Raw genomic sequence first — 23,574 nt, forward strand, 5'->3', positions numbered from 1 at the left:
TGCTGCCGCTGCTGCTGCTGGCCCGCCCAGCGCTGAGACCTTTACCTCAACAGCGATGTTATTTGTTAGATTTTGTCGGCTGTCATCAAGCAGTCTTCGTGGTCCAACGGTCAAGATTCCCGCCTGTCACGCGGGCGACCCGGGTTCGACTCCCGGCGAGGGCGATCGCTTTTGCCAGATGGGCCATGTGCAGCTTGTTTTCGAGGCACCGCGAATCGGTCCCCAGGCAGCAGCACGGCGACGCAGGCACGGAAACGTCCGTTGATAGCGATTGCACCCGAATCTCAGAAACACAACGTTGATGCCCTGGGCGACGCGCCCGCGCCCCCGCATCGCAAAAGCAGGAGGGTTGGCACAGAGGGCGGACAGCCGCCAAGCCCCAAAAAAGGGCAGGAAGCGCACGGGCTGCTACGCGCCTGTGAGGAATTATTGCGTTGCGCGGCGCTTTGTCACCCAAAAAATTAAAACAGATCATGCGGCCAGCCACACATTGCAAGGATCGACCTGGCAGAGACACATACACGCACCAGGCAGAGCTGCACCTTAAATTTAGGCTTGGGGCTCGTCGGCTGGCGCGGGCTGCAGAAGCGGCGGTGGCGGCTGGCGGCGGCATATTTTTTGCGGATACTGCCGCGCCGCCGCCCCCCCTCGGTCCCGAACGACTTTTACGCGTTGGGGGAAAGGGTCGTGATGTTGATGGTTTGGATGATGGCGGGTTCTCGGGCACCAGGCAGAACTTCTACGCAGCTCTGCCTGGTGCCAGTGTGTCTGCCGGATCCTTGGAAAATCTGGCTGGCGGCATGATCTGTTTCTAGCCTCCTGTAACAAGAGGCGGAAATGTCAGCACCGGGGGGACGGTAGCAAAAGGGGCCGGCGGGTGGGGCATCTGGGTGATTATGGTGTGTGAACGGCACGCGGTGCTGGGTGTGTGACATGTGCATGAGGTGTGGTGTGTACTATTATTCCCTCCATCAAACCGCCGGTTTAATGGAGGGGGGCCCCAGCCCAGGGGCCCCTGGGCTGGAGTTCATCGCGGTGTAAAGCGGCGATCGAGCTCAAGCAGCTGTTCTCGCTTGTAAGGCACGTCGGGGGTCTGGCAAGGAGAAAGGGCCTGGCCAACAAGACATGTGCTGCTGGATGCGAGCTGGAGCGCAGCGCTCCGCTGAGCCGCGGCAGCGCTGCGTGGCAGGCAAGGCGACGGCCGCCAGCACCTGCTGTGCGCTCCTCAGTCCCCAGGTAAGCGCAGGTAAGCGGCCCCCCCTTCCCCCGCCTTGATCCCATCTCGCGTCCCACTCCCATTGCTCTGCACATGCAACCCACCTGCACAGGGCCATGCTGCGCGGTGCCTACATGCTGGCACTGGGCGAGGGCACCGCCAACCTCCTCCATGACGCCTCGACGGATGCCACCATACAGCCCACCATACAGCCCACCCTCCACAGCCTCCGCCGGCCCGCCGTGCACCTCACGCACCCCGTCGCCGCGAGCCCTGACGGTGGCGGCCCCAATACCACGCTGCATGGAGACGCGCCAGGAGTCGGTGGCGGCCTGCCGCCCCTTGCAACTGACGCAGCTGCCGTGCGGCAGCAGGCACAGCGGCCGCGTGGCGTGGCGCGCTTTGACCTGCGGCATCATGGCGCCGTCGCCAGCCGCCACCGCCGCTTCTGCAGCCCGCGCCAGCCGACGAGCCCCAAGCCTAAATTCAAGATGCAGCTCTGCCTGGTGCGTGTATGTGTGTCTGCCAGGTCGATCCTTGCAATGTGTGGCTGGCCGCATGATCTGTTTTAATTTTTTGGGTGACAAAGCGCCGCGCAACGCAATAATTCCTCACAGGCGCGTAGCACCCCGTGCGCTTCCTGCCCTTTTTTGGGGCTTGGCGGCTGTCCGCCCTCTGTGCCAACCCTCTTGCGTTTGCGATGCGGGGGCGCGGGCGCGTCGCCCAGGGCATCAACGTTGTGTTTCTGAGATTCGGGTGCAATCGCTACCAACGGACGTTTCCGTGCCTGCGTCGCCGTGCTGCTGCCTGGGGACCGGTTCGCGGTGCCTCGAAAACAAGCTGCACATGGTCGCCGTGCTGCTGCCTGGGGACCGGTTCGCGGTGCCTCGAAACAAGCTGCACATGGCCCATCTCGCAAAAGAGAGCGCCCTCGCCGGGAGTCGAACCCGGGTCGCCCGCGTGACAGGCGGGAATCTTGACCGTTGGACCACGAAGACTGCTTGATGACAGCTGACAAAATCTAACAAATAAGAATGCTGTTGAGGTAAAGGTCTCAGCGCTCGGCGGGCGGCAGCGCCCGCCGAGCTTGTGCTTAAAGCCCTGTTGTTGTTTCACACCGGTTGGTCACAGTGGCGGGAGGAGTCTAGCTGGCCTAGACGAATGTAACAGAGCAAAGCAAAGCAAAGGGCGGCAGCGCCGAGCAAAGCAAAAAAAAAGGGCGGCACACAGTCTCACCGACTACTTTTGCAAACCTGTTCTTCACTCGACGTTGTCACCCTTGCACTACGTACCTGGCTCCCCCTCCTTGTGTGTTATTGGTTTGCTCCGCGGCTGGCACACGCGCGGCGCCGCCCCCTGACACATGCTGTGTATGACCGACGTGCAGACCCGTGCTGTGCGGGGTCGGCCCCAAGGACGCGCCATGACCGCTCAACATCCAAGGGAACCGGCCCCGTGCAGCCCTGCCGTCGGCCGGCGCAACGTCAGTGGGGGGGCGCTGCGCGCAGCGTGACAAGCGAGGCTTGCTGGTTTCATGGCGTTGTGTTCGTGTTGTGTTGTGTTTTACGCGGTCTGTCCGTCTTGTCACCTGGTCTACCATGTTCCCACCAGCGGGTGGAACCCGCGACCCCTTGCACTGCTCAGGGCGGCTTTGCTGTCCACGCCGTCTTGCAAGGGGGGCGCTGCTTGCCGCACCCACAAGGGGGGCGCGGATGCCGCGCTACCGTCGCCGCGGGCGGTCAAACCCGCGGCCCGCCTGTGCCCTGGAGAGGCCCCAGGGCCCAGGGCCAGGCATGTCTCCTGGGTGTGTGCAGAGCGCCCTCATTGCTTTGTTTGTGTATCTGCAGCTTTATCTTGGCTTGTATGTTGTTACGTGTGTTGCCGCCTGCCTTGGGCGGCTAGCTGGTGTTTAAAGCCCTGTTGTTGGTTCACACCGGTTGGTCACAGTGGCGGGAGGAGTCTAGCTGGCCTAGACGATTGTAACAGAGCAGAGCAAAGCAAAGGCGGCTCGGGCGTGGATTTGGGGAGGCCTCCCTAGGGCTGTGCTGCGGGGTCGTGAAATCTCAAGCAGCGGTGTCGGCAGCGGCGGCAGCGGCGATCGCGGGGACTATCTACGCATTTTTTTGAGACAGCAGGCACGGGGTATCGCATCCCCCCATTCACGCAGCTGCCAGTCCATTTTTCTCACTGTATCCCGGGGCCCCTCTCCGCTTCTGGAAGGTAGCCCACTATGGGGCGCCAATGGCGGTGGTGGAGTTTTGGCCACACGCGCGCGCTGCTGTATTGTACTGGTCTAGCACTGGCGCAGCCCTGTACGATGTTCCTATCTATCCGTGCATTTGCACGCCTTGGACGGCCACGGGCCTGGATCAGGTCCCCAAACCCCACGGAAAGCGTGTTCTGAATGTTTGTGCTGTTGGGTGTACCGTACCGTGCTTGCAACTAACCACCCGGCTGAGTGCGTGATGCCCACGCACTGACTGCTTTATTGTGTGCATCGTAGTGCTCCCAAATTGGTTCAGCTGGGCCTGAACGTCACATGCAAAGTGCGTGCTCTGATGAATAAGGTCCATAAGTCAGCTGTTGCTTGGGGTCCTTGCCTCATTCAACACTTGCAAAACGATACCGTAAGATGAGGGAAGGTGGCCGGAAAACATGGATTAGGATTAGGAATGTTACAAGATCCCGCGGTCGCCCGCTCCTGAAGCCATCCAGGCTAATGGGATTAGCGTTGTAGCATCAGCATTGTGCGACTGGGACTCATCAAGTGGCCAGCGTTCGCCAATCGAAGCAGGTGTGCACAAAGGCACTACGTGTCTGCAAGTCTGCCCCGCACACACGGGCATGCATGCGGGCATGTGCAGGCGGGTTCACAAACAAGGGTGCAAAATGCAACGCAGCATGGAGGAATGATTGAGAACAGCGCAAGAAATTCAAATCCCTCCCCGGGGCAAATGCATTGCCATCACGTCCAAGTAATCTTCAGGAATTTGCTCTTTGATAGATGATGTAGTTCCATGCAGTCAGGAACGCTGAGATAGCAAACCGCCAACCTCAGCTTCGTTGGCTGCGAGTCCCCAGAACCTAGTCAGTGGCCGCCGAGCGCCACTTGGCATCGAACTGCATCCGCCACTGGTCGAAGCAGCTGCCGTCATCTGGGATTGACCCAGCCTGGTACCTCTGCACAGGAGAGGTGCGATGTGCGCATGCGTGATGGCTTGAACGGCAGGTCAAGCGGCGGAGCCGTCAGATAGTGCTCAGACAGGGCGCCGCCTGCAGCCAATACACTGAAGTCACGTGCAGCAGGGCACTCACCGCGTCTGCAATCACGTCCCTAAACTCCTCTGACAGGTTGAGGAACACGTCGTCCACACCCTGAGGAGGTTTACAGTGGGTGCCTCGAAAAGAAGCTGGAGCTGTGCCCGCAGACTGGATTGCACACGCAAGCATCAAGCGATATTGGGTGTCCTTGAGGGGGGGAGCCACGAGGGGGGGCTCGACGGAGCCAGAGGCTCCGCAAGGCTGTGCACGCAAGGCTGTGTGAAGGGATGTTGAGCTTCCCAGGTATGAAGCCACATCGCCGCCCTCTACATTGAAGCTACTTATTACCCTGGCCCCATACAAACAAAAGGAGAAGACCAAACTTACTGCAGCCACTGAACACTGGAAAACCCCTCACCAGCATGTTCAGGGGGTGCTCATTAGAGTCCTGTATGGTTGGTCACACGGATTATTCGCTCGAGGGTGTTATCGCAGGTGGTTGGCAATGGTGCCAGCTGCATCAAGCAGCCTCATGCTGCCTCCAGGGTAGCAGCATGCCATGGCCCCCGCCGTAATTCAACATAACGAGAAACAAGGTCCAATGGTAGATGTCCAAGCAGCAAGCTCTTGCGTTCCTGTCCTTCCTACGGCAGCAGACCCACCTGAACATTCAGCAGCAACGTGGTGATGAGCACCCACAGGCACGCCATGACGTAGGGCGCGGGGCACCACGGGCCAAAGCCAGCGTCCTCTACGCCCGCGTCGCACTTGCCCGCGTGCACGAAGTACGGTGCAAGAATGACGGTCAGGGAGTGTGTCAAGATGCTGCAAGCATTTCGCAGCATGACGGGCGTCCTGCAGGCAGGATTGAAGTAAGGGGGTGGGAACAGGGTGCAGCATGAGTCAGCAGCTATTCGCAGCAGCATTGGGGTGGCCAAAGGACTAATCAGTTTGATGAGAAATTCGCAAAGCATAAGCCCCGGGTCATGTATGGCGTGCGACAGCACCGCCACATATGATTTGCGCCTGCTAATCCATTGCCCGGACCTGTAAATCTTGATCATGCGCAGCTGCTCCATCTGTGCCATGCAGTACCGCAGGTACTGGGCAGTACGCGACATGCCGCCCTCTCCTGGGAGGTCAGAAATGGTGGCGGGCGTTGAGGGTGTGAGGGCTGAGAGCATCACGTGAGTCGTTGAGCACGGGGTCGTCGAGAGGGGAGTCGTTGAGCACGGGGTCGAGAGGTCCGGGGGGGGGGGTGTCAACCTGACAACCTTGCGGGGCTCTGTCCAAGGAGAGGGCTGAGGGTCATGCGCAGCTGCATTGTGACACCCAGTCGTACGTAGCGCCTGTCCCACGCCATCATTGCATGCTGCAGCTCACCCATGCCATTCAGCCTGCCTGCAGCCAGCCATCACATGATGGTGAGAAGCGCAATCAATCGCCGCTGCTGGCGCCGCTGACGGTGCGCGCAGTATGCAGCGTTGCAGCTCGCGCGCACCTCCCCGCATGTAGTGGGCCTTGTGTGTGAGGTACTCATTCATGACGCTCATCTTGCTGAGGGCCCCGTAGGCACGCATCAAGGAAGGGTAGCCGGGCAGATTTGTGCTTATGCTCTGGACCCTGAAGGCGGCGCAAAGGTTTGGGTGGTGAAGAGTCGGTTGAACAGAGCAAAGCAAAGGACAGTGGCGCGGGCAAAGCTGGGAGAGGGCGGTGTGAGCAGGAGCGATGCAGAGCGCTTAGAATTTGCTCGTCCCAGATGGACCGTGTGCACGCGCTGATTTGACACTGGAGCGCTGCTCCGGCTCGCACGATCCATCGCTCCACTGGCGCCGCATATGGGCGCCGTTTCACTCGTCCGGCTCACCGCTCCACGAACGTGAGGCCCAGGTTGTCGCTCTGCATGTGCGTGGCTCCCAGCAGCAGCTGCCCCAACGAACGGCGATTGGCGGCCAGCCGCAACTCGGCGATGCTCTCATAGCCCTCGCGGGTGGCGACGTACGTTTCAAGGTTTGTGAGGAACTCTGTTGCAACAGACGCAACCTCCTGAGCCCACATGTTGGAGTCATTGCCCAGGGATGCTGGGTAGTTGGAGTCCTGGGCCCAGTCCCTTGATTGGGGCCAGCAAGGTGTTGTGCAACAAAGTGGGGGGGGATAACGCGAACAGGCAATGTTTGCTCCACAAGGTACAGGCGATGACATGCAAGAGCTCAGCCGTCAATTCAAGTCCCCAAAACCAGGCACCACCCACCGGTGCTGCCAATAAAGAGCAATTATAGAAGCCTGCAATGTGGCACAATTTGCAGAGGTGAAGAACTTGTTTAATGGAGCTGAGCAAGCATGGACTGTTGAGGAGTTGCCGTTGGTGACAGACGGACGCCATTCTAGAGATCCAAATTGCAACGCAACCGTCTGACTGTTACAGAGAGACCGACCTTGAGTTCTGCGATTGTCATCAGCGCGCGCTCTCTGCGCTGGTAGGCCTGGGTGATTGAGAAGGTGACCTGCAACCGATTGGCACAGGCAGGGATCACAGGAGGCAGACGCGCCAAGTAAAGTACTAACGGTGGGACATCCATCACGAACTTGGTGCACTGCAACCTCTGCTTCGCAAATGGCTGATGCCCTACTAGGCAGCACCCACTGCTACTGACCGGCTGACAGTGGCTCACTCCATATAGCGCCTTCACATACTGCTCACCGAGAATGTAACCCCGAATACAATAACGGATATATCCAGGCTGAAGCTGAGCCCCAGGTACTCGCACGCATAGACCGCCAGGCAGCCAAGCACACAGAGTGCAATGCTGTGCAAATTGATGAGGTAGGCGACGCTGCGCAGCTTGCGTGCCAGCGCGCTGTTGCCATGTGGCATCTGCATCCGCATTCTGTCTAGCAGGCGCCCAATGACCAGTGGCAAGCAAGCTGGTTGTAGCCACGCAAATCTCTGAGACTTTCGTCAAGAATTGTTCAGCGCACGAGCTGTGAGATCGCGCGCGGTGCTGTATCTCAGTATCCACGCAGTGAAGCTGTGGTGATATGACAGCTAGTTTGCCACACTAGTCTGTACACAGGCGATCTTGGTGTTCTGCCACTGGATGCCTTGTTTCACTGCATCCAGCTGTGCCGAGTGCGCTCAGGATGCTCTTGCGACACAGTGTGCTTGCGGCGCTGTGCACAACCCTGGAATCTACTCTCATCATCGTGGCTGCCGCTCCAGTGCATCTCAAATTGTCTGCTCCCCACAAACACAACGCATCGACAGCGCCGTCTGCCGTTTTCTGCCGCAACGCGCGCACACGTCGTCGACCACCTACGCGCTGGACGCTTGCCATATCTCCGCTTGCAGCCCCCGCTGTTATGAAACTGGTCGCATTCAGAAATGCCGGGACAGTCAGATGATGAATAACTGCGTTTAGTCAGACCACTGATGCAATGTGGCGCGTTGCATGACTGGTGAGACCAGCATTACCCTGAGCCCACATGCCTGTGCGAGTTGACAATGTACGCACGGCGGCCGCCACAAGCGGCTGCGTGGCAAGTACGGTGACACGCAAGGCGCATGTGCTCTCGCACCATACATCAACCATGGCGCGGTGTATCTGTGCAGTGTTGGTTTGGTAGCACTTGGACGGTATGCACACTGTGCTCACCACCACGTGGCTGGTTGGCAAAAGATGCTGCAGTCGAAACCATCCACATCACATCTACGTACCTCGACCTACCAATTGCTTGTCACGCATGTGGGCAGCCCCACCACGCATGTCCTGCCCATTGCGCGCAGTCCTGCTCCCACCAAGGCCCCCAGGTGGCGTCGTCTCAGTCCTCAAAAGCCTTCCCTTCCTTTGCAGCAGTGTAATGGGCTGAGACCTGGCATGATTTGGCAGTGCAGAGGTGCCATGCATCAAGCTCAGCTGCCCCTTAATCCCAATGCGTCTGTGCACAGCCCTGTGGCCCCTGCTCTTGCGCAGCATGTGTTGCGAGACCAGGCAGTGCGCAGCCCGCCCCTCCCACGCAAAACACACTCTCCTTTCCACCCTGCCTCTGGCCCACACCCCGCCCCCGGCTGCCGCCCCTCCTCCGCACCTTCACCCAGTCCACCACGTTCCACCAGGCATCGACGTACTCGTGCCGGCGCTGGTGGTACTTGAGGTAGTAGGCGTGCTCCTGGGGTGCCAAGCGGCCGCGTGGTTGTCTTGGTGGGGTCATGGGGTGGTGGTGTGGTGCAGGCTGCAGGGCTCCAGGCCCACAGGGGCCCCAAGTTAGAGTAAGGGCTGACAAGGGGATGATGTCAGAGGACTTCTCTAAGTCAGGGAGACGCACATGGCAGCAAAGGTGCAACAGCACAGATGGCGTACGCGTACAAGCTTGTCCCCTTGCGCCGTTTGTGCAGCAGTGCCCCCTGGCCTGTCACCCCAGCAGCACGCGCTGCCATGCCACACACGGTAGCGCGCTCACCCAGACGTCGAGGCCCAGGATAGGGATCATGGGCTCCACACCCTCCAGAGACATCAGGGGGTTGTCCTAGCGAGCAGGCAGGACAGGGGTGAGGGCGCATGCAAATCCCACAACAGGGTGAGAGAACAGCTGCTGCCGCCAGCACACAGGTGGGGCAAGTGAAAGTCGCGCTTGCGATTTGCCTGCTTCTAGGTGGGGCACAAAGGTGGTGTAATTGTGCAAGGCCACACATGGTGCCTTCCAGGTTGCAGGCTGTTGCTCTGCCCTCCCAAGCAACAGCGTGCCCAAACACTGTGAAACCCAGGCGCAGTGAGGCATCAGGAAGAACCGTTCTTGTGCATCACGCAGGGGTGACGAGGTAGAGCGTGCGCAGCCCCGCTGCGCCCTTGTTTCGCACCTCGTTGGCTGTGGAGGTGATGGCAAGCTGGCCGTCCGGCTTCACGCCAAGCCACACCCAGCCGCTGCCGAAGCGGCCCGCGGCGGCCCTGCCAAATGCCTCCATGAGGCCGTCCATCGACCCAAAGCTCGCGCTGATCGCGGCGTTGAGCTCTGCAGATGTGGGGCCGCGGAATTCGGGCTCGGCCGCCATGGTGCTGAAGAACAATGAGTGGTTCCAGTGTCCGCCGGCGCTGCGGCGCAGCAGCTCGGCCTCGACTGGCTCGAGGGTCAAGCACTCCTTGGCGCCGCCAGCACAGGCACCAGCACTGGGCCCAAGCATGCGGCAGAGCGCGGCAGGGCTGAGGGGCAGAGCGGCGAGCGCTGGATGCGCTGCGATGGCCGCGTTTAGGTTGGCGACGTAGGCCGTGTGGTGCTTGGCGACATGCAGGTGCATGGTTAGGGCATCGATGTGCGGCTGCAGACGGAGGGTCATGAGATAGGCCGAACACAGGGGTTGGGGCAGAGGATGAGGCGAGGAGCGGGCGTCACGGTTGACACGGTGACGGGGCACATCATGCCGTGACTGTGTCTGACGTCGCTTGCTTGACCTGGTTGAGCTGATGGCAGCTGGATGCAGCCCTCTCAAACACCACGTACCTCGAGGGCGTACGAGAAGAGACTGTAGGGGAGTGCGGGGGTCCAAAAGTGGACCTCGGTGGGGCCGCTCGCGCTGTCAGACGCCGCCGTTGCTGCCATGCTGATAATGAACGGACAAAAGTGACTGATTGTGTAAATACGAGGTTGATTGTCTGCGGCGTAGAGCGTGCCGTGCACTAGTTGCTCAGATCTGTTCTCGGCACTTGCCGACTGTGCCGAATTCTCTTAGGTGCGGCGGAGGAACCAGAAAACTTGAGTTTGATTCTGCGATGTTTATGATACAAGGGAGCGGTGTCTCTGATTTTACAACAGCCTGTCGCATTCCGGTTTGCAGATGTCGCACACCGTGACATTCACTTACAACGGTCTCTATGCATACATTGAGACCGAGGTGCTCCTGCCCGCCACGCCTGAGCAGGCGTGGCAGGTCCTGGCTGACTTTGGCAGCTGGGGGCATTGGAGCAGCGGCTTCATGACATGGATCCAACCGCCCAAGGCACCGGGCCAGCCCTGTGCCTTGGTATGCCAGCTGCGCCATGGCGCACTCAAGACCTCCGCACATCACCCTGTGGTGCGCGCAGGAAAGTCCAACGCTGTGCTTGCTTGCTGCACGCTGTGTGGCGGTTGATAACCACTCAGCAGCAGGCAATGCATGCTGCGCCGCAATAAAATCTTGCAACCCCTGCTGCTGATGCGCTGAACAAAGAGGCAAAGAGCTTTGAAAAACGTTGCACATGTCCTCAGGCCGAGGGCCACGAAATCCTGTGCATGCGCACGGCTTGCGCCAGGTGCGCCAAGAGTGTCGCACTCGATGTCCAAACGCGCAGGTCGAGGTCATGGATGAGGGCCGCGAGCTGCTTTGGCGCGACTTCAGCATCATGTACGCGCCATTCTGGAGCGGCTGCCACTGGTTCCGGCTAGAGGCGCTTCACTGCGGCGACGGCAACGGGGGAACACGCCTGCTGCACGGCACTCGCCAGATGGGGCTGGCAATGCCATTTCTGCGGGGTGCCATGAGGTCCACTGAGGAGGGGTATCACGACTTCAACAACGAGCTTGCAGCAGAGGTGGCGCGGCGCTTCCCGGCTGCAGAGCAGACAGCGCAGACGTAGGCGGCTGTGAGCTTTGCAGCAAGCTGACCAGGTTGCCCGGGCAGCTGCGGCAGCCGCGCGCCACGCTTCGCAAGCACTTGCGGACACCAAGCCGCCGTGGCCACCGCAGCATCGCCCAAGCCGCAGCACAAGGCGCGGGTCTGAAACTTGTCAATGCTGCCTTAGGTGAACGTCATACTCCCCAACTCCCGCCGTCGTGTGACCTGATTGCAATGCACCTTACTGCTGTTGCGCCCAGCGTGCGAGGCGCGCACGCGACGAACCACGCACGCATACAACGGCCTTGCAAAGCCGAACCCACTCAGGGTTGCCGTGTGCTCGTGGATTGCATGGTAGCAGTCCAAATGCAGACCACAGCAGCACTGTGGTAGAAAACCAACCCAATTTCCGTTGACGGTATCGACATTTCTGCCGAAACCTTGCACGCATGCACTGTGTCATGGATGCACCAGTACACTGGGGGTCAAGGACTGTGATGTGGGGTCAAAAGCGCTGTGCTGGGGTGACAAGCTGTTCTAAGGGCTGTGCGAAACGAGGCTTTTAATCTACTCAAGACAGCAACCATCAAAGCGCGCAGAAAGCGCCCGTCGCTGTTGCAGCGATGGGTCAACCCACGCGCGTCTGTTTGAAAGCCGTCCTGGCGCAAGAGTCCTTGTCAGCATACCAGGTCCCATCCTACATCATCAGGCAGGGCGCACAACGCGGCTGGTTGCCCTCTGGCAGCGCTTCTGCCTGGTCACCTGCGGGCTGGCCAGCCGCGCCATCCTTCGTGCGCCGCTTCGCCAGCGCCCCCTTGTGGCGCTGAGGCTTGTCGCTCTGCCCTGCGGCATCGTCGCCAGGAACGCGCTCGCCAACCGGGGAGCTGCGGCCGCTTCCGGCAGCCGCCTTGTCAATCGCCGTGCGCCCGAAAAGGCTGGGCTCGTCCGCCTGCGCCTTGCTGGTGCCGTCACGCGCGGCAGCTGCTCCGCGCCCAGCCACATCATCCTGATCCAGATCATCGCTGTCTGCCTTGCTCTGCTCTTGCGCACCGGCTGCAGACGTGGGGGCAGCTTCCACCTCTGGCACAGTGCCCAGGGCCTGAGATGCTGGTGCATTTGTCTCCGCGGAGCGGCCGGCGTCTGCAGGATCATCGACGGGCGGCTGCTGCTGCACATTGTGGAGAGGGGCGCCCTGAGTGCCGGCCGCCAGGGCTTCCGCGTGCATGGTTGCAAATGGGGAAGCGCTTCGCGTCAGCTCCAGGGCCTGGGCCAGCTGCTCTGACAGCGCGGCGGCCTTGGCAGACGCCGTCGGTGGGACGTTGTTGGCGGCACAGCTCCCGCCTTGTACAAACGGAGCATCCTGAGGTTGCGGCAGAAACAGGCGACTTGTTGACATCTATAGAAAGTAAACCTACGCAGCAACAAAGGCGCAAGCTCCTGCCAGGCACATTGCGAAAGATGTGTCCCCCGGAGGATGCACCTCCTGCCACATGCAAAGCCCACCTGCAGCTCCCTGATGCGCTCGTGCAGCGCCCTGAGCTCCCTGCTGCTCTCCTCTTGCGCCGCGACCAGCTCTGCAACCTGCGCCTCGAGCACCCGCTCAAGTTCGGCCATCTGCTGACGCACGGAATCGTCCGACAACGCCGCCTCCCTGCGACACAGGTTTGCATTGTGAAGGGCGGCGTGATGGGTGGGCCAGCGTTGATGTGGGGCCAGGAGGTTGCAGTCAGCATGGAGAGTGCGAATGATCGCAACACCACGACTACGGTAGTACCCGTACTTGTGATAAGCTCATACGGGTCGACACGTTCCTATGGGACACAAGCATAACCCATGTGCACACCTGATCTGCAGGATCCTCTCCTCGCGAACGGCCATCTCGTGACGCAGCGCCGCCTCGCGCCGCCCCGCGGCCTCCGCCGCCGCCGCCGCGCGCTCGCGCTCGTCCACGCGGTCGGCCCTGTCGGCCTCGGCGTCGGCGCGGATGCGGCCCACCTCGGCCGCCATGGCGCCGCGCATTCGGTCGAACTCAGAAGCGAGAGCGATGACCTGCTGCTGCAGCTGAGGCAGGGCGCTGAGGGGCCCGCATTTCATGACTGGCGGGGCGCGGGAAACTATGGCGCTGGAAGTCGGGGCGCCGCCCCTGTAATGCGCAGTTGTTTGGTATGTGTGTAGGTTATTCAATTGCGATGCGGGCAGCAGCGTCTTGGCTTCCTTAAACGGGGGTACAAGGAGGTTCAAGCATGCTGCATGTACTGCTGGACAAGCTGATGTTACCATGCATCCTTGGCAAACGGCTCCACAGTCACCCAATCACAGTGCAGCCCACCTGTTTCCCGTGAGCACAGCCATCGTGCTCTCCAGGGTGCTGACCTGGCGCTGCAGCTCCCCCACCAGCGCCTTCTCGCGCTTTGCCGCCTGCAGCGACGGCACAGCGACAGCCAGCTCCTCAAGCCGCTGCTCGTGCGCCTGCAAGCAGCTGCTGGTCGCCTCCATAAACTCCTCAAAAGAAGAGTCCAGCAGCGCGCGCCCCGCGCCGCCAGCGTCGGCCGCAGCAGGCTGCACGCCCACCTCCTCGCCCTCAGCTCCGGCTGGCGCAGCGGCCGGGTGCTGCTTGTGGTGCAGCAGCGCGCGGCCCTGGTGCAGCAGCTGCCTGACGCTGTCGGAGAGCGATGCTACGGCGGACTCCTGCTCGCGCTGGCTGCGCTCGAGGGCGGCCTCTTGCTCGACCATGCGCGCAGCAGCGGCTGCGTTCGACGCCTCCAGGTGCGCAACGCGCTGCTCCTGCTCTTCCAGCAGCCTGTCACATTGATGAGAGGCAACGATTGGGGTGACTTTGCATGAAGTCATGTGAGTGGGCATACATGGTAACTTCGGTCGCCGACGCACACTACAATTCAAGGCGGCTGCGTTCTAGCTGTTGTCGGCGCGTTGCATGCAGCACAGGAGGCGGCAGGAGCGAGATTCTTGCACAAAAGCACCTTCACTCGTCAGCTCACTTGACAAGATTCTGCACTGTGTAGGTGACCTTGTGCCACTTGCTCTGTTCCTCCTCTGCCCGATGCGGCTGGTGCTGGTGCAGGGGCCCCCGCTGGGCCTGCACCTGCTGGGCCTGCGCGCCCAGCAGGCCCAGGCGAATAGCCGGGGACTCCTGGAGTGAATCCTGCACTGGCGCGGGCTGCTGACGCCTGTGTTGCTGTGCGCACTCCTGATCCTCCTTCCAAAATTCCTGCTGCTGCTGCTGCTGCTGCTGCTCCTGCTGCTGCTCCGGGGGTGCCTGCAGCTCGACCTCTGGCCCTGTTGGCAGCTCCTCCTGCGCCACTTGCGGCTGCGCCTGTGGCAGCGCCTCTGCATCCAAGTCCAGCGTCCGCGGCGCCAACACCGCGTCCTGGCGGTTGCCGCCATCCTCATTGCCGCCTGCCGCCGTCGCCGGCAGTGTTGCTGGTGGTGCGTGCTGCTGCGGGCCCTGGCCGCCGACCGCCCTTGGCGAGGGCTTGGATTGGGCAGAAGAGGGCGAAGCGCTGGTTGACTGACGGCGCGCCTTCGAAGCACTCTCAGGGCTCAGGCTGCGGCCGGGGCTTTTGGCAGGGGCCGTCTTGCCGCCGGCAGTCTTCTGCTGGCCGAGAATGCTGGGGCTCCGCGCGCCGACTGGTGTGCGCCCGCTGTGCAGCATGCGCGCCAGCACGGGTTGGTCGGGTGGGCACAGCTCCAAAGGCGTGCGGCCGACCTGCACAACAGCGTTGAGGCGGGGCCGCAAGACGTTGAGCAAGCATACAGGCTGGGCCACATGCTTCCAAGCCCAGTCCGCCTAGCGCAACCCATGCAGCTTCACACCCCAATTGCAGCGCAGCCAACTTCCGCTGCGCACAAGACTGGTGAAGCCCTGCGCGCCCTGTGGGCCACACCAGCCTGATGACCCATCCTGCGCCACCCACCCGGTCCCTAGCATCTGTGCGCGCGCCGGCATCTAGTAGCAGCTGCACAACCTCAGCCTTGCCGGCTGCGGTTGCAATGTGCAGCGCGGTGCTGCCATCCTTTGACAGCGCCTTGAGGCATGAGCGCCGCCCTGCATCTGCGAGGAGCTCACGAAGGACAGCCAGGTGGCCCTGCGAGGGTGCGGTGCAGGGAGGGATGCGATGCTGGTGGGGCGCCGGCTGGAAGTACCGCCGTTTTCAGCCATAGCACAAGACCAACGACTGCACGGCCACTGTTTGCTGCGCACGACGGGCTTTTTGGCATGAAGAGCCTCTGACAGATCAGAGCGTTAGTCCATCACCGCACAGCATCGTGGCCAGCGGATGATCCAGTACCGCGCCGCTGCGTCCCCCCACAGTCGGCTCGCTGCGACGCACCTGCCGGGCAGCCACCATCAGGGGCACCTCGCCGGCCCCGTCAGCGACGGCATATCCAGCGCCGTGCTGGAGGAGCGTCCTCAGCATCAGGTGATTGCCCACCTCGGCTGCAACGTGCAGCGGGGTGCGCTGGTCGGGCCCGGAGCGGCCGTGCAGCACACCGGGGTGGCGGCCCAGTGTGCGCTTGACCGCTGCCAGGTCGCCGCGCCGCACGTCCAACAGAAAGGAAGCCGCTCCAATACTCATTTTGGAAACCCCCTCAAGTAATATGGCAGCGAGGCCGCGGTTCAGGGGCTCGAGCAGCCTCAACAACCAGAGTAGGATCGCATAGGACCGGGTGAGAGCGCTCTCAAGCTTACAAGATCGACACAGGATCGCGATATGCGGTCCGTTGTGGGTCGTGGCCGCACGACTGTCGTCTCAGTGTCATGGCGACACAGCTGGGCAGCTTCACCCCAGGTGATCGAACTCACAACGCGCACCCAGCCGCAGCGCGATGCTGGAAGCACGCGCCGGCCTGGATTTATCGTATACTGGCTGCTATCAGGTGACTTTCCCTGCGCTCGGCACACGCCCGCGTCGCCATCATCGTACATCATGGGCAAGAAGCCCCACCCCCTGGCAGCCCGCATCAAGCGGGTTATGCAAGCAGACGACGAAGTCGGGAAGATTGCGCAGGCCACTCCCTTCCTGATGGGTGCGCTCCCGCGGCAACAATGGCTTGCGCGATCTGGGCGACTTTGTGCCTGTCTCAGCACGGCCCGCGGCGCTTTATTGAATCTCAGATGGTATCAAAACACTTCACTCTGCAGAACGGGCGCTCGAGCTGTTTCTTCAGCACCTGTGTGAGCGGGCGTCGGACGTTGCGCAGCAGCGGGGCGCCAAGACCGTGACACCGAGCCACCTGTGAGTGTCAGATAATTGTGGTTGCCTTCCAGTGGACTGGAGGTCATATGCGTGCCATTGTGCACGCTTCGCTTTGCGCGGCAGTTGCCCAGTGTGCATGCAAGCCCGACACCTGACCTGTGTCACTCGTCCGCCCGGCCCCCCCTTTCCCTTTTACTTGTCCATTTGGCAACTTGCGAATTTGGACCTGCCAGGAAGCATGTGGTGAACTCGGATCAGCTGCTGGACTTCCTGAAGGATGCGCTGGCGTCGGCCGCAGATCTGGCGGAGGGTGTCAGCGAGGCGCCCAAGCCAAAGCGCCAGAGGTGGGCGGCGACGTTGGCAGGCCAGTGTTGCGGAGGTCCTAGCATGCACACATCAGGTTATGATGGCTGCACTTGGTACTGGTTGTGTGTTTGTGGAGAAGGCACAGCTTAGCAAGCCTTGTCTCTGCCGTGACGCTGCCTTGGCCTTGCAGGGCTGAGAAGAAGGAACCTCGGGAGCCCAAGGCTGCCAAGACGGGGCGCGAAGCAGCTGAGGGCGCAGGCACAGGCGCTGAGGGCGATGCATTGCAAGAGTCGGTGGCGGACGTGACGGCAGGTGGCAGGGGCAGCGGCAAGACCCGGGGGCGGGGCAGCAGGGGCGGCGGGCGCGGCCGGGGCAGGGGCCGAGGGGGTGATGGCAGTGGAGTGAGCAGCGGTGGGGATCACAGCGGTGGCGGCGCCCGTGGCAGCAGCGGGGGTGGCGCAACTCCTGCGGCAGCAGCGGCAACGGCGGCGGCTGCCGCAGCGGCTGGCGGCCTGGCGGGCCACCCTTTCCTTGCTGGCAAGACGTTTGGCAGGGGCTTTGGCGGGCGCGGCTTTGGCGGCAGGGGTGAGGCCGCCGCCAAGCCGCTGCCAGAAGTGGCAGGTTTGGAGCAGCAGCAGGAGCAGTTTGGTGAGGGCGGCGAGCACCAGCAAGCTGACGTTGACATGGACCCTGTCGCAGCAGAGGCGGCACGTATTGCATCCGGCCCCAGCCCCTTTGCGCTGGCCGATGCTCAGGCAGGGGCGCCTGTTGGCGAATTGCTGGCAGCAGAGGCCCTAGCGACTTACGGGGGAGCTCAAGAGCAGGAGTATGACGACGACTATGACTGACAGGAAATAAACATGCATTGGTTCTGTTGAGACGCATTCGCTGGTTTGTTCGCGTGTTGCAGTTTGTGCTGCCTGCTTGTCTTGATGCAGCATTGAGCTCCCAACCGTCTTGTCTGACGTGAACTTCTTTGTTTCCCATAACTGACTCCGTTTTGAGGACTTGTGTTAGCTGCATCGTAGTGATGACTAATACCGATTCAATTGTCTTGAAGCAGGAGTGTGTGTGTAATGGTGGCCGTCACCCTTTCACGCATCTGACCAGGCATGTGGTGTAACTCTGTAATAGTGGCAAGAATGGCACTCAAGCGCCGCAACAAAGTACCATTTGCTTTGCAGTAGGAAAAGAAGATCAGCAGGCGTCGGCATTGCTACAATTCAAACTCAAAAAAGGACCGCTTCTCCAGATGTTCGCTGGCGGCATGGCGATCCTCAGCAACAAAGCATGCACGACAGTGCACTGGGCAAGGTCTGAATGCACGAACAAAAGATGGGATCCAAACACCGTACGAGTCCATTCACGATGTTTTCTTTTTCTGCGGGACAGGATTCAGCAAAGGGCAGCGGGACAGGATTGAACAAGGGGCAGCACCATCAGCGTGGCAACATTTGCAAGGCGTTCTCGGCCTGAAGCTGGCCTGAAAGCGGTCTTGGTTCTTCAACTTGCTGCCCCGGCTGTCTGGGGTATGTGATTGCTACCTGCTGCGTCCCAGAAGCCTGTCACTGCTCTTACCTGCACCATGCTGACGACGTACGCCACAATCCCCAGCAGCAAGCACACCAGCACAATGTCGATGCAAAAGTTGCGCTTCGACCGCATCTGAAAGGGGGTAGGCGCGTACGTGCCGACGTGGGTGCACATGCATGTCGTACATGTGTATAAGCCACACATGTATGGGCACGCGCACGCACGCACGCACGCACGCGCACGCACACACACACACACACACACACACACACACACACACACACACACGCTCGAACGCGCATACGCACACAAGCACACGCACACGAGCGCGCAAACGCAAGCACACACCCACATCACGCACATGGACGTACACAGACACGCACACAGCCACAAACAAACAACTGACACACATGCAATTGCATGTGTATACCGTGCGTGTGTGTGTAATGAGCAGGCGCATGCGCGCTCGCTCGCTCGCACGCGCGTGTGTGTGTGTGTGTGTGTGTGTGTGTGTGTGTGTGTGTGTGTGTGTGTGTGTGTGTGTGTGTGTGCGCGCGCGTGCGTGTGCCTGCATGCACCTGTGTTCAAGTGCATGTTCTCATAACCTGCATGCACACGCACACATGCATTAGCGCACGCGCTCTCCTGTTTGTGTCTGCCCCATGCTTGCTGCGGCAATGAATGTAAGTGAACGCCGCCCTTCGGTGAGATTAGGTGGGAGGCGTGCATTCCCGCACTTAGCACTACGCAAAGCATCCACCCCCTTGCCTGCAGCACCAGGCCCTTGAGCTTTGCGTTGTTGCTCTTGAGCTTGCTGGTGACGCTGTTGAGCTGCTTGTCGATGTCGTCAATGATAGGCACCTGCTTGTCAAGCTCCTCCTGCAGAATTGAGTTGTGGTTTTGTGATAGGCAGTTTGTGAGCAGCAAGGACGCAATCAGGCAAGGCGCGGTCAATCACAGGTCTGCAGCTTCACGCGTGTCTGCTAGCCATCTTTCGCTGCCAGCCTTGGCAAAGCAGCAAGGGTGGTTCGTTGCAAAGTAGGGTTATCACAACGAGATGATCCTTCCCACCTGCATGCCGCGTGCCATGTCAGCCAGCGACCCCACCCCCTTCTCCAAGCGGTCCAGCTGCGCGTCCTGCCGCTTCTTGGAGTTCTCCCACTCCTGCCAAGGCAGTTTGAAGTTGTATGAGAGAACAAAAGCGACGAGAAAGGCATGTCAAGCAGCTGGGAGCCAATGTCCTCCTGAGTCAGAATACGCCCAGCAAACTTGACAACGTGTACAATTGTGGTGTGAAGTTGTTGAGTCAGCGGAGGACCACCCTTGCTTGCCTGCTCAAAGCGCTGTGTCTCGTCCGTGCCCTTGTAGTACATTGGGTTGGCCTGCAGCCCCGTGGGGCCGCCGGTGGACAGGTTGATGGCACTTTTGCCCTCCGCACCGCTTCCCATGAATGCCGGGATCTGCAGGGAGACGAGAAAGACAGGGCAGCTGGAGTGAGCAGCCATTGGTACATGGCGCCTACACCTAAGAGGCCACAAAAGCACGCAATCCTGTATTTCTCCATTGCTCCCACGCAACACCGAGAATCAGACCTCGCTTTCAAACACACCCCACCAGGCGCGATTGGCGCCGCAACGCGCGCTACATGCCCCTTCGTAACGAGTTATGCGCTGTACATAGCGCTGGTGATTTGCGGGCGGGCCCACGCCCAGTGCACCGATAGCATCAGAAAGCTGCCAGGGCAGCCTCCCGACTCAGCATCCACCTTAAAAGGCCTGCGGTTGCCGCCCATGCCGTCCGGTACGGCATAGATCTTATCGATCAGTGCCTTCACCTGGAAGATAAGAGGGAGTTTGGACATAGTTGCGCCTGATGCTTCCTGCCTCAGCCAGGTCTGTGGACCTCCGCACGGTTGCCGGCCGCTCAGCTGGGCCCCTGCCATTAGTTGCATGCAGTCGGTGCCAGCATCCCTGTCTCGCCCCAAGCCAACCTCCCATGGCAGGTGCCTCACCCTCCGCTGCCGCTCCTCCACCAGGACCTTGGTGACGCCCTTGCCCCGCTTGACCTTCTTCTGCAGCCCGTCAATGCCGTCCGTCAGCAGCGTCTGCTTGGACTTGCTGTGCAGGGGCAAGCGCCGGTGCACGATTGGCCACAAGACGTTTGTGGCATTGCTGCTGGTTCAACTGCCTCTGCATGTCGTCCTGTGCTCCCAGCTGTGTCACCGCAACCTTGGCTGCACAACCGCGGCCCAACCTCCACGTCACCCATTCGCACCGAATCTCGGCGTTGCGTGCCGCCACAATGGCCCGGTTAGGCTCCTCACTGATCTCTTCTGCTTGCTGTGCATTGGACAAGCGAAATCCGACGGCCAGCGGCATTGGCTCCAGTCGCTCTTGATGGTTACATGATGTGCTTGACGGCCTGCTCAGCCTTGTCTACGGTATTTGCTGCTTCAACAGCGCTACTTAAGCCCCCACCGTTGCCACGATCAAATAACATCTTTGACCGCGTGCGCCATTCCGCCCAGATCAACCCTGCTCCATCCATCCTGGATTGGATCCTTCTCGCCCGTTGCGCGACTGCTTCGCCCCCACCCACCCCCAAAATCCCTTCGCCCACGCCCCCCTCACCCGCATGAGCTCGTCAATCTGCGTGTCAATCATGTCATACTCATCGTTGAAAGGATCCTCGCCCTTTGTTTCCCGCCGCTTGTCCATGGGCTTGTCATACTGGGCATACCTGGTGGTGGCAAAGCAAAGGATTGGGGAGTTTGTTTACGGCGTGGGGCCTGAGCAGCGGAGGGCGACGCCAGCCACGGATGGATTTCCTTAAGAGAAAAAAAAGGCTGGATCACAATCTGCATGAAAGTCTTTGCAAGTCTGGAGGTAAGGCGCTGCACAGAAATCTACTTGCCCGCCGCTCTGGTGATGTGTGCCCGCTCACTTTTTCAGAATCAGGTCCGTGCGCTGCTGCAGGTCGTACAGGCTCATGGCGGCTGAGTTCTGTCTCGGCCAGCGCTGCAGCTCCGGTAGCTAAGCCAGCTGCTGAAGGCCACGGCCGACGTGGGCCCCTCCAGCAGCTTGCCTTGCTGTTGCAGCAGTAACGAGCGCGTTGTGCACGTCTGTCACGCAGCGGAGCTTGCGCGGCCCTTGGCAACCGTGACAGGCGGATATTGCTGTCACTCGTCTTGCTTATGTGCTTAATTTTACTTCCTACGCCCCCCTGCCGCGTTGCCTTGCCGGCTGCAGTAAGTACACTGACCGAAGCGAAGAGCTGTTGAGCTTCCTCGAGAATGTAAAGCGATTTCCAGCACCGGCTTACTATCTCGTCTTTGTTCGATCGAGAAGCGGTGCCCGCCCGTGCTGCTGCTTTCTTGCGAGTTGTTTGACCAATGAGCCGAGGTGACCCGCGTCCCGGGATGTTGGGATCGTTCGTCGGATTTTTATTAATGACATGCTAGTCTTAACGGCGTGTTTCTTACGTGACCGGTCAGGGGCACTCATTCCACCAAGGCCAACAGTCTCATCATCAGTCTGCAAGGGATCCAACTGCGCAGGTTGCAGAACTACGTTGTACTAGGGATATCGATATGTTTCTGACAAGCCAACTAACACACAACCTTTGAAGAACAGCCCCCAAGAGCGATCTTGGCGCGCTGTGCTGCAGGATAGCTGCTCTTATAGGCAGCAAGCCTTCATGGAGAGTGAATGTATTGACATAGCTGCCGTGAGGGAGCAACTCCGGCTCTTGGGGCATGTCGTGGCGGACGATGTGATAGCGAGCTTCGTGCAGGGTCTTGGCGAGGAGAAGGCGGGCTCCTTGACGCACGGTAGGAGAGGCATATTTTGCTGGCTGCGTTTGCGCCTCGCGCATCAGGGTTGTGGTGCATGCCTGTCGGCTTCGTTTGAATGGCGCACCTGTGCAGCATTTGCGCATGCGGGGGTTGGCGTGCCAGGTCGTATCCAGTGACGAGTTCTGGTGCGCACCCACACCTCCAGATGCTGACGGCCAGCCTGATCAGCAGCAGCAGCAGCCGCAGCAGCAGCAGCAGCGGACCCAGCTTCACCAGCAGCAGCAGCAGCAGCCGCTGCAGCACCACCAGGAGCAGCACAAGCTTGATCAACGAAGCCGCGCCCCAGCACAATTTGATGTCGCGCACGGACAGGCCAAAACTGGCCCCAGGGCTGCGGCTGCCTTGTTGGCCGGGCCCTTGCCAGATGCAAGCCCCAGCAGACATCAGCGGAAGGCTGACCAGCAGTTGTCACGCAGGCCGATTGGCCCCGCAGTGGCCCCGCGGGCCCCGGCGGCGCTGGCCATCCCAAGCCTGGGACCTGTTTGCAGACAGGAGCTACGACAGCCTGAGGACGGCGTTGAGACCGGCAGCGACAGCGGGTCTAGCAGCAGAGCGCGCTCGTCGCCAATCCGGCGTGCTGCGCTGGACGCGCGCTGCCGCTCTTTCCTGGCCAAGCTCGCCTCGCAGCCGCCAAGGGCAGCCGCACCCACCAGCAGCAGCCATGGCACCAGTGCGGACGGCCTTGATGCTGGAAAAGCAGAGGGCGTGCCGGCAATGTTTCACGCCAGCAGCAGAAGCGATGACGAGAAGTCGGCCAGTCCGATGATGGGGCTTGGGGCGCGGCCAGAGGCGGACCTGCTCGCCCGTTGGCGGCACCAGCGGCACCACACCCGCTGCGCCATCGCAAGCGCACCAGCGGTACGCAGCCATGCAGCGATCTCGAGCAATGCACGTGTAGGCGCCTCGGGTGGCAGCACAGGCAGCAGTGTTCAGGAGCTGGCCGCGGCTGCAGAGGAGGGGGATGATGTAGTGATCGCGCCCGAGCCCGTGTGCAGCGACCTGGGCGCCGTACGCGATACGACTGCCGCATGGCTGGGCGTGCAGGGTCAAGAGCGGCAACAGTGGCAGCGGGCGCTGGGGTTGGAGGAGCGGAGCGACACTGAGGACGGCAGCATCAGCAGCGCCGACGAGCTGGGCGCGCCAGGCAGCAGGGCGGCTCCCTCATCTGGGCTGGGCGTGGCGGCGCGGGGCCGGCCCCACCAGCAGGCCAGTGGCCAGCAGCGACTGCGCCGCGCGGCCCCAACGGCGGCGCCTGCTAACACGCCTGGCTCTGGCGGGGCCTCGCTGCGGCGGCCAGCCATCTCGGGGCCGCACACTGTCACAGGCAGCAAGGGGCCGGTTTGGGGCTGCAGCCCAGCACGCGTGGTGGGGGCGCTGCACCTGGAGGAGGACTCAATTATCGGAGGTGGCGCCTGCGGGGCAAGCAGCGCAGGGTGAGCGCCTGCTGAGCCATGCAGGTGCTGTGTGTGCGTGCTGTGTGGGACACTGGATTGGCATAATTGCATGCACGCTCCGCAATTCAGGCGTGCGCAAGTTGGACCCATCCTTAGCCCTTCCACCCAAATTGTGCCTGTGCTGGTACAGGCACATGCCCCGCAGCCGA

The 23,574-nt window shown here is 61.1% G+C and overlaps 5 protein-coding genes and 2 non-coding genes across 7 annotated transcripts; 2 read left to right on the forward strand and 5 right to left on the reverse strand.

Annotated features, from left to right (window-relative positions):
* Positions 1 to 92: 92 nt before the first annotated feature.
* MNEG_t16826 lies at positions 93 to 164 on the forward strand. Its single transcript has one exon. It is a non-coding gene; the product is annotated as a tRNA-Asp (tRNA).
* A 1,978-nt stretch (positions 165 to 2,142) lies between these two features.
* Positions 2,143 to 2,214, reverse strand: MNEG_t16827. Its single transcript has one exon. It is a non-coding gene; the product is annotated as a tRNA-Asp (tRNA).
* Positions 2,215 to 4,300: 2,086 nt separating this feature from the next.
* MNEG_1332 (hypothetical protein) lies at positions 4,301 to 6,535 on the reverse strand (the record flags this gene model as incomplete). The annotated part of the gene is made up of 7 exons (XM_014050179.1): positions 4,301 to 4,396; positions 4,532 to 4,591; positions 4,896 to 4,925; positions 5,140 to 5,332; positions 5,525 to 5,609; positions 5,979 to 6,100; positions 6,345 to 6,535. The coding sequence occupies 7 exons, from the start codon at positions 6,533 to 6,535 to the stop codon at positions 4,301 to 4,303; spliced, it is 777 nt and encodes a 258-aa protein (XP_013905633.1).
* A 1,761-nt stretch (positions 6,536 to 8,296) lies between these two features.
* Positions 8,297 to 9,524, reverse strand: MNEG_1333 (superoxide dismutase, Fe-Mn family; the record flags this gene model as incomplete). Its single annotated transcript, XM_014050180.1, has 4 exons — positions 8,297 to 8,347; positions 8,564 to 8,644; positions 8,936 to 9,001; positions 9,333 to 9,524. 4 exons carry the CDS (start codon positions 9,522 to 9,524, stop codon positions 8,297 to 8,299), a joined length of 390 nt encoding a protein of 129 aa, XP_013905634.1.
* A 2,233-nt stretch (positions 9,525 to 11,757) lies between these two features.
* MNEG_1334 (Ankyrin-1) lies at positions 11,758 to 15,658 on the reverse strand (the record flags this gene model as incomplete). The annotated part of the gene is made up of 7 exons (XM_014050181.1): positions 11,758 to 12,420; positions 12,564 to 12,711; positions 12,904 to 13,134; positions 13,390 to 13,860; positions 14,060 to 14,787; positions 14,996 to 15,166; positions 15,413 to 15,658. The coding sequence occupies 7 exons, from the start codon at positions 15,656 to 15,658 to the stop codon at positions 11,758 to 11,760; spliced, it is 2,658 nt and encodes an 885-aa protein (XP_013905635.1).
* Positions 15,659 to 16,009: 351 nt separating this feature from the next.
* MNEG_1335 (Dr1-associated corepressor) lies at positions 16,010 to 17,433 on the forward strand (the record flags this gene model as incomplete). The annotated part of the gene is made up of 5 exons (XM_014050182.1): positions 16,010 to 16,109; positions 16,225 to 16,318; positions 16,513 to 16,623; positions 16,776 to 16,897; positions 17,285 to 17,433. 5 exons carry the CDS (start codon positions 16,010 to 16,012, stop codon positions 17,431 to 17,433), a joined length of 576 nt encoding a protein of 191 aa, XP_013905636.1.
* Positions 17,434 to 17,948: 515 nt separating this feature from the next.
* MNEG_1336 (Syntaxin-72) lies at positions 17,949 to 21,108 on the reverse strand (the record flags this gene model as incomplete). Its single annotated transcript, XM_014050183.1, has 10 exons — positions 17,949 to 17,966; positions 18,164 to 18,250; positions 18,896 to 18,997; positions 19,190 to 19,282; positions 19,402 to 19,578; positions 19,884 to 19,952; positions 20,130 to 20,235; positions 20,393 to 20,457; positions 20,749 to 20,857; positions 21,062 to 21,108. 10 exons carry the CDS (start codon positions 21,106 to 21,108, stop codon positions 17,949 to 17,951), a joined length of 873 nt encoding a protein of 290 aa, XP_013905637.1.
* Between the last annotated feature and the right edge of the window lie 2,466 nt (positions 21,109 to 23,574).

The sequence above is a fragment of the Monoraphidium neglectum genome, assembly GCF_000611645.1.
Source record: "Monoraphidium neglectum strain SAG 48.87 unplaced genomic scaffold scaffold00131, whole genome shotgun sequence".
NCBI classification, from domain to species: Eukaryota; Viridiplantae; Chlorophyta; class Chlorophyceae; order Sphaeropleales; family Selenastraceae; genus Monoraphidium; species Monoraphidium neglectum.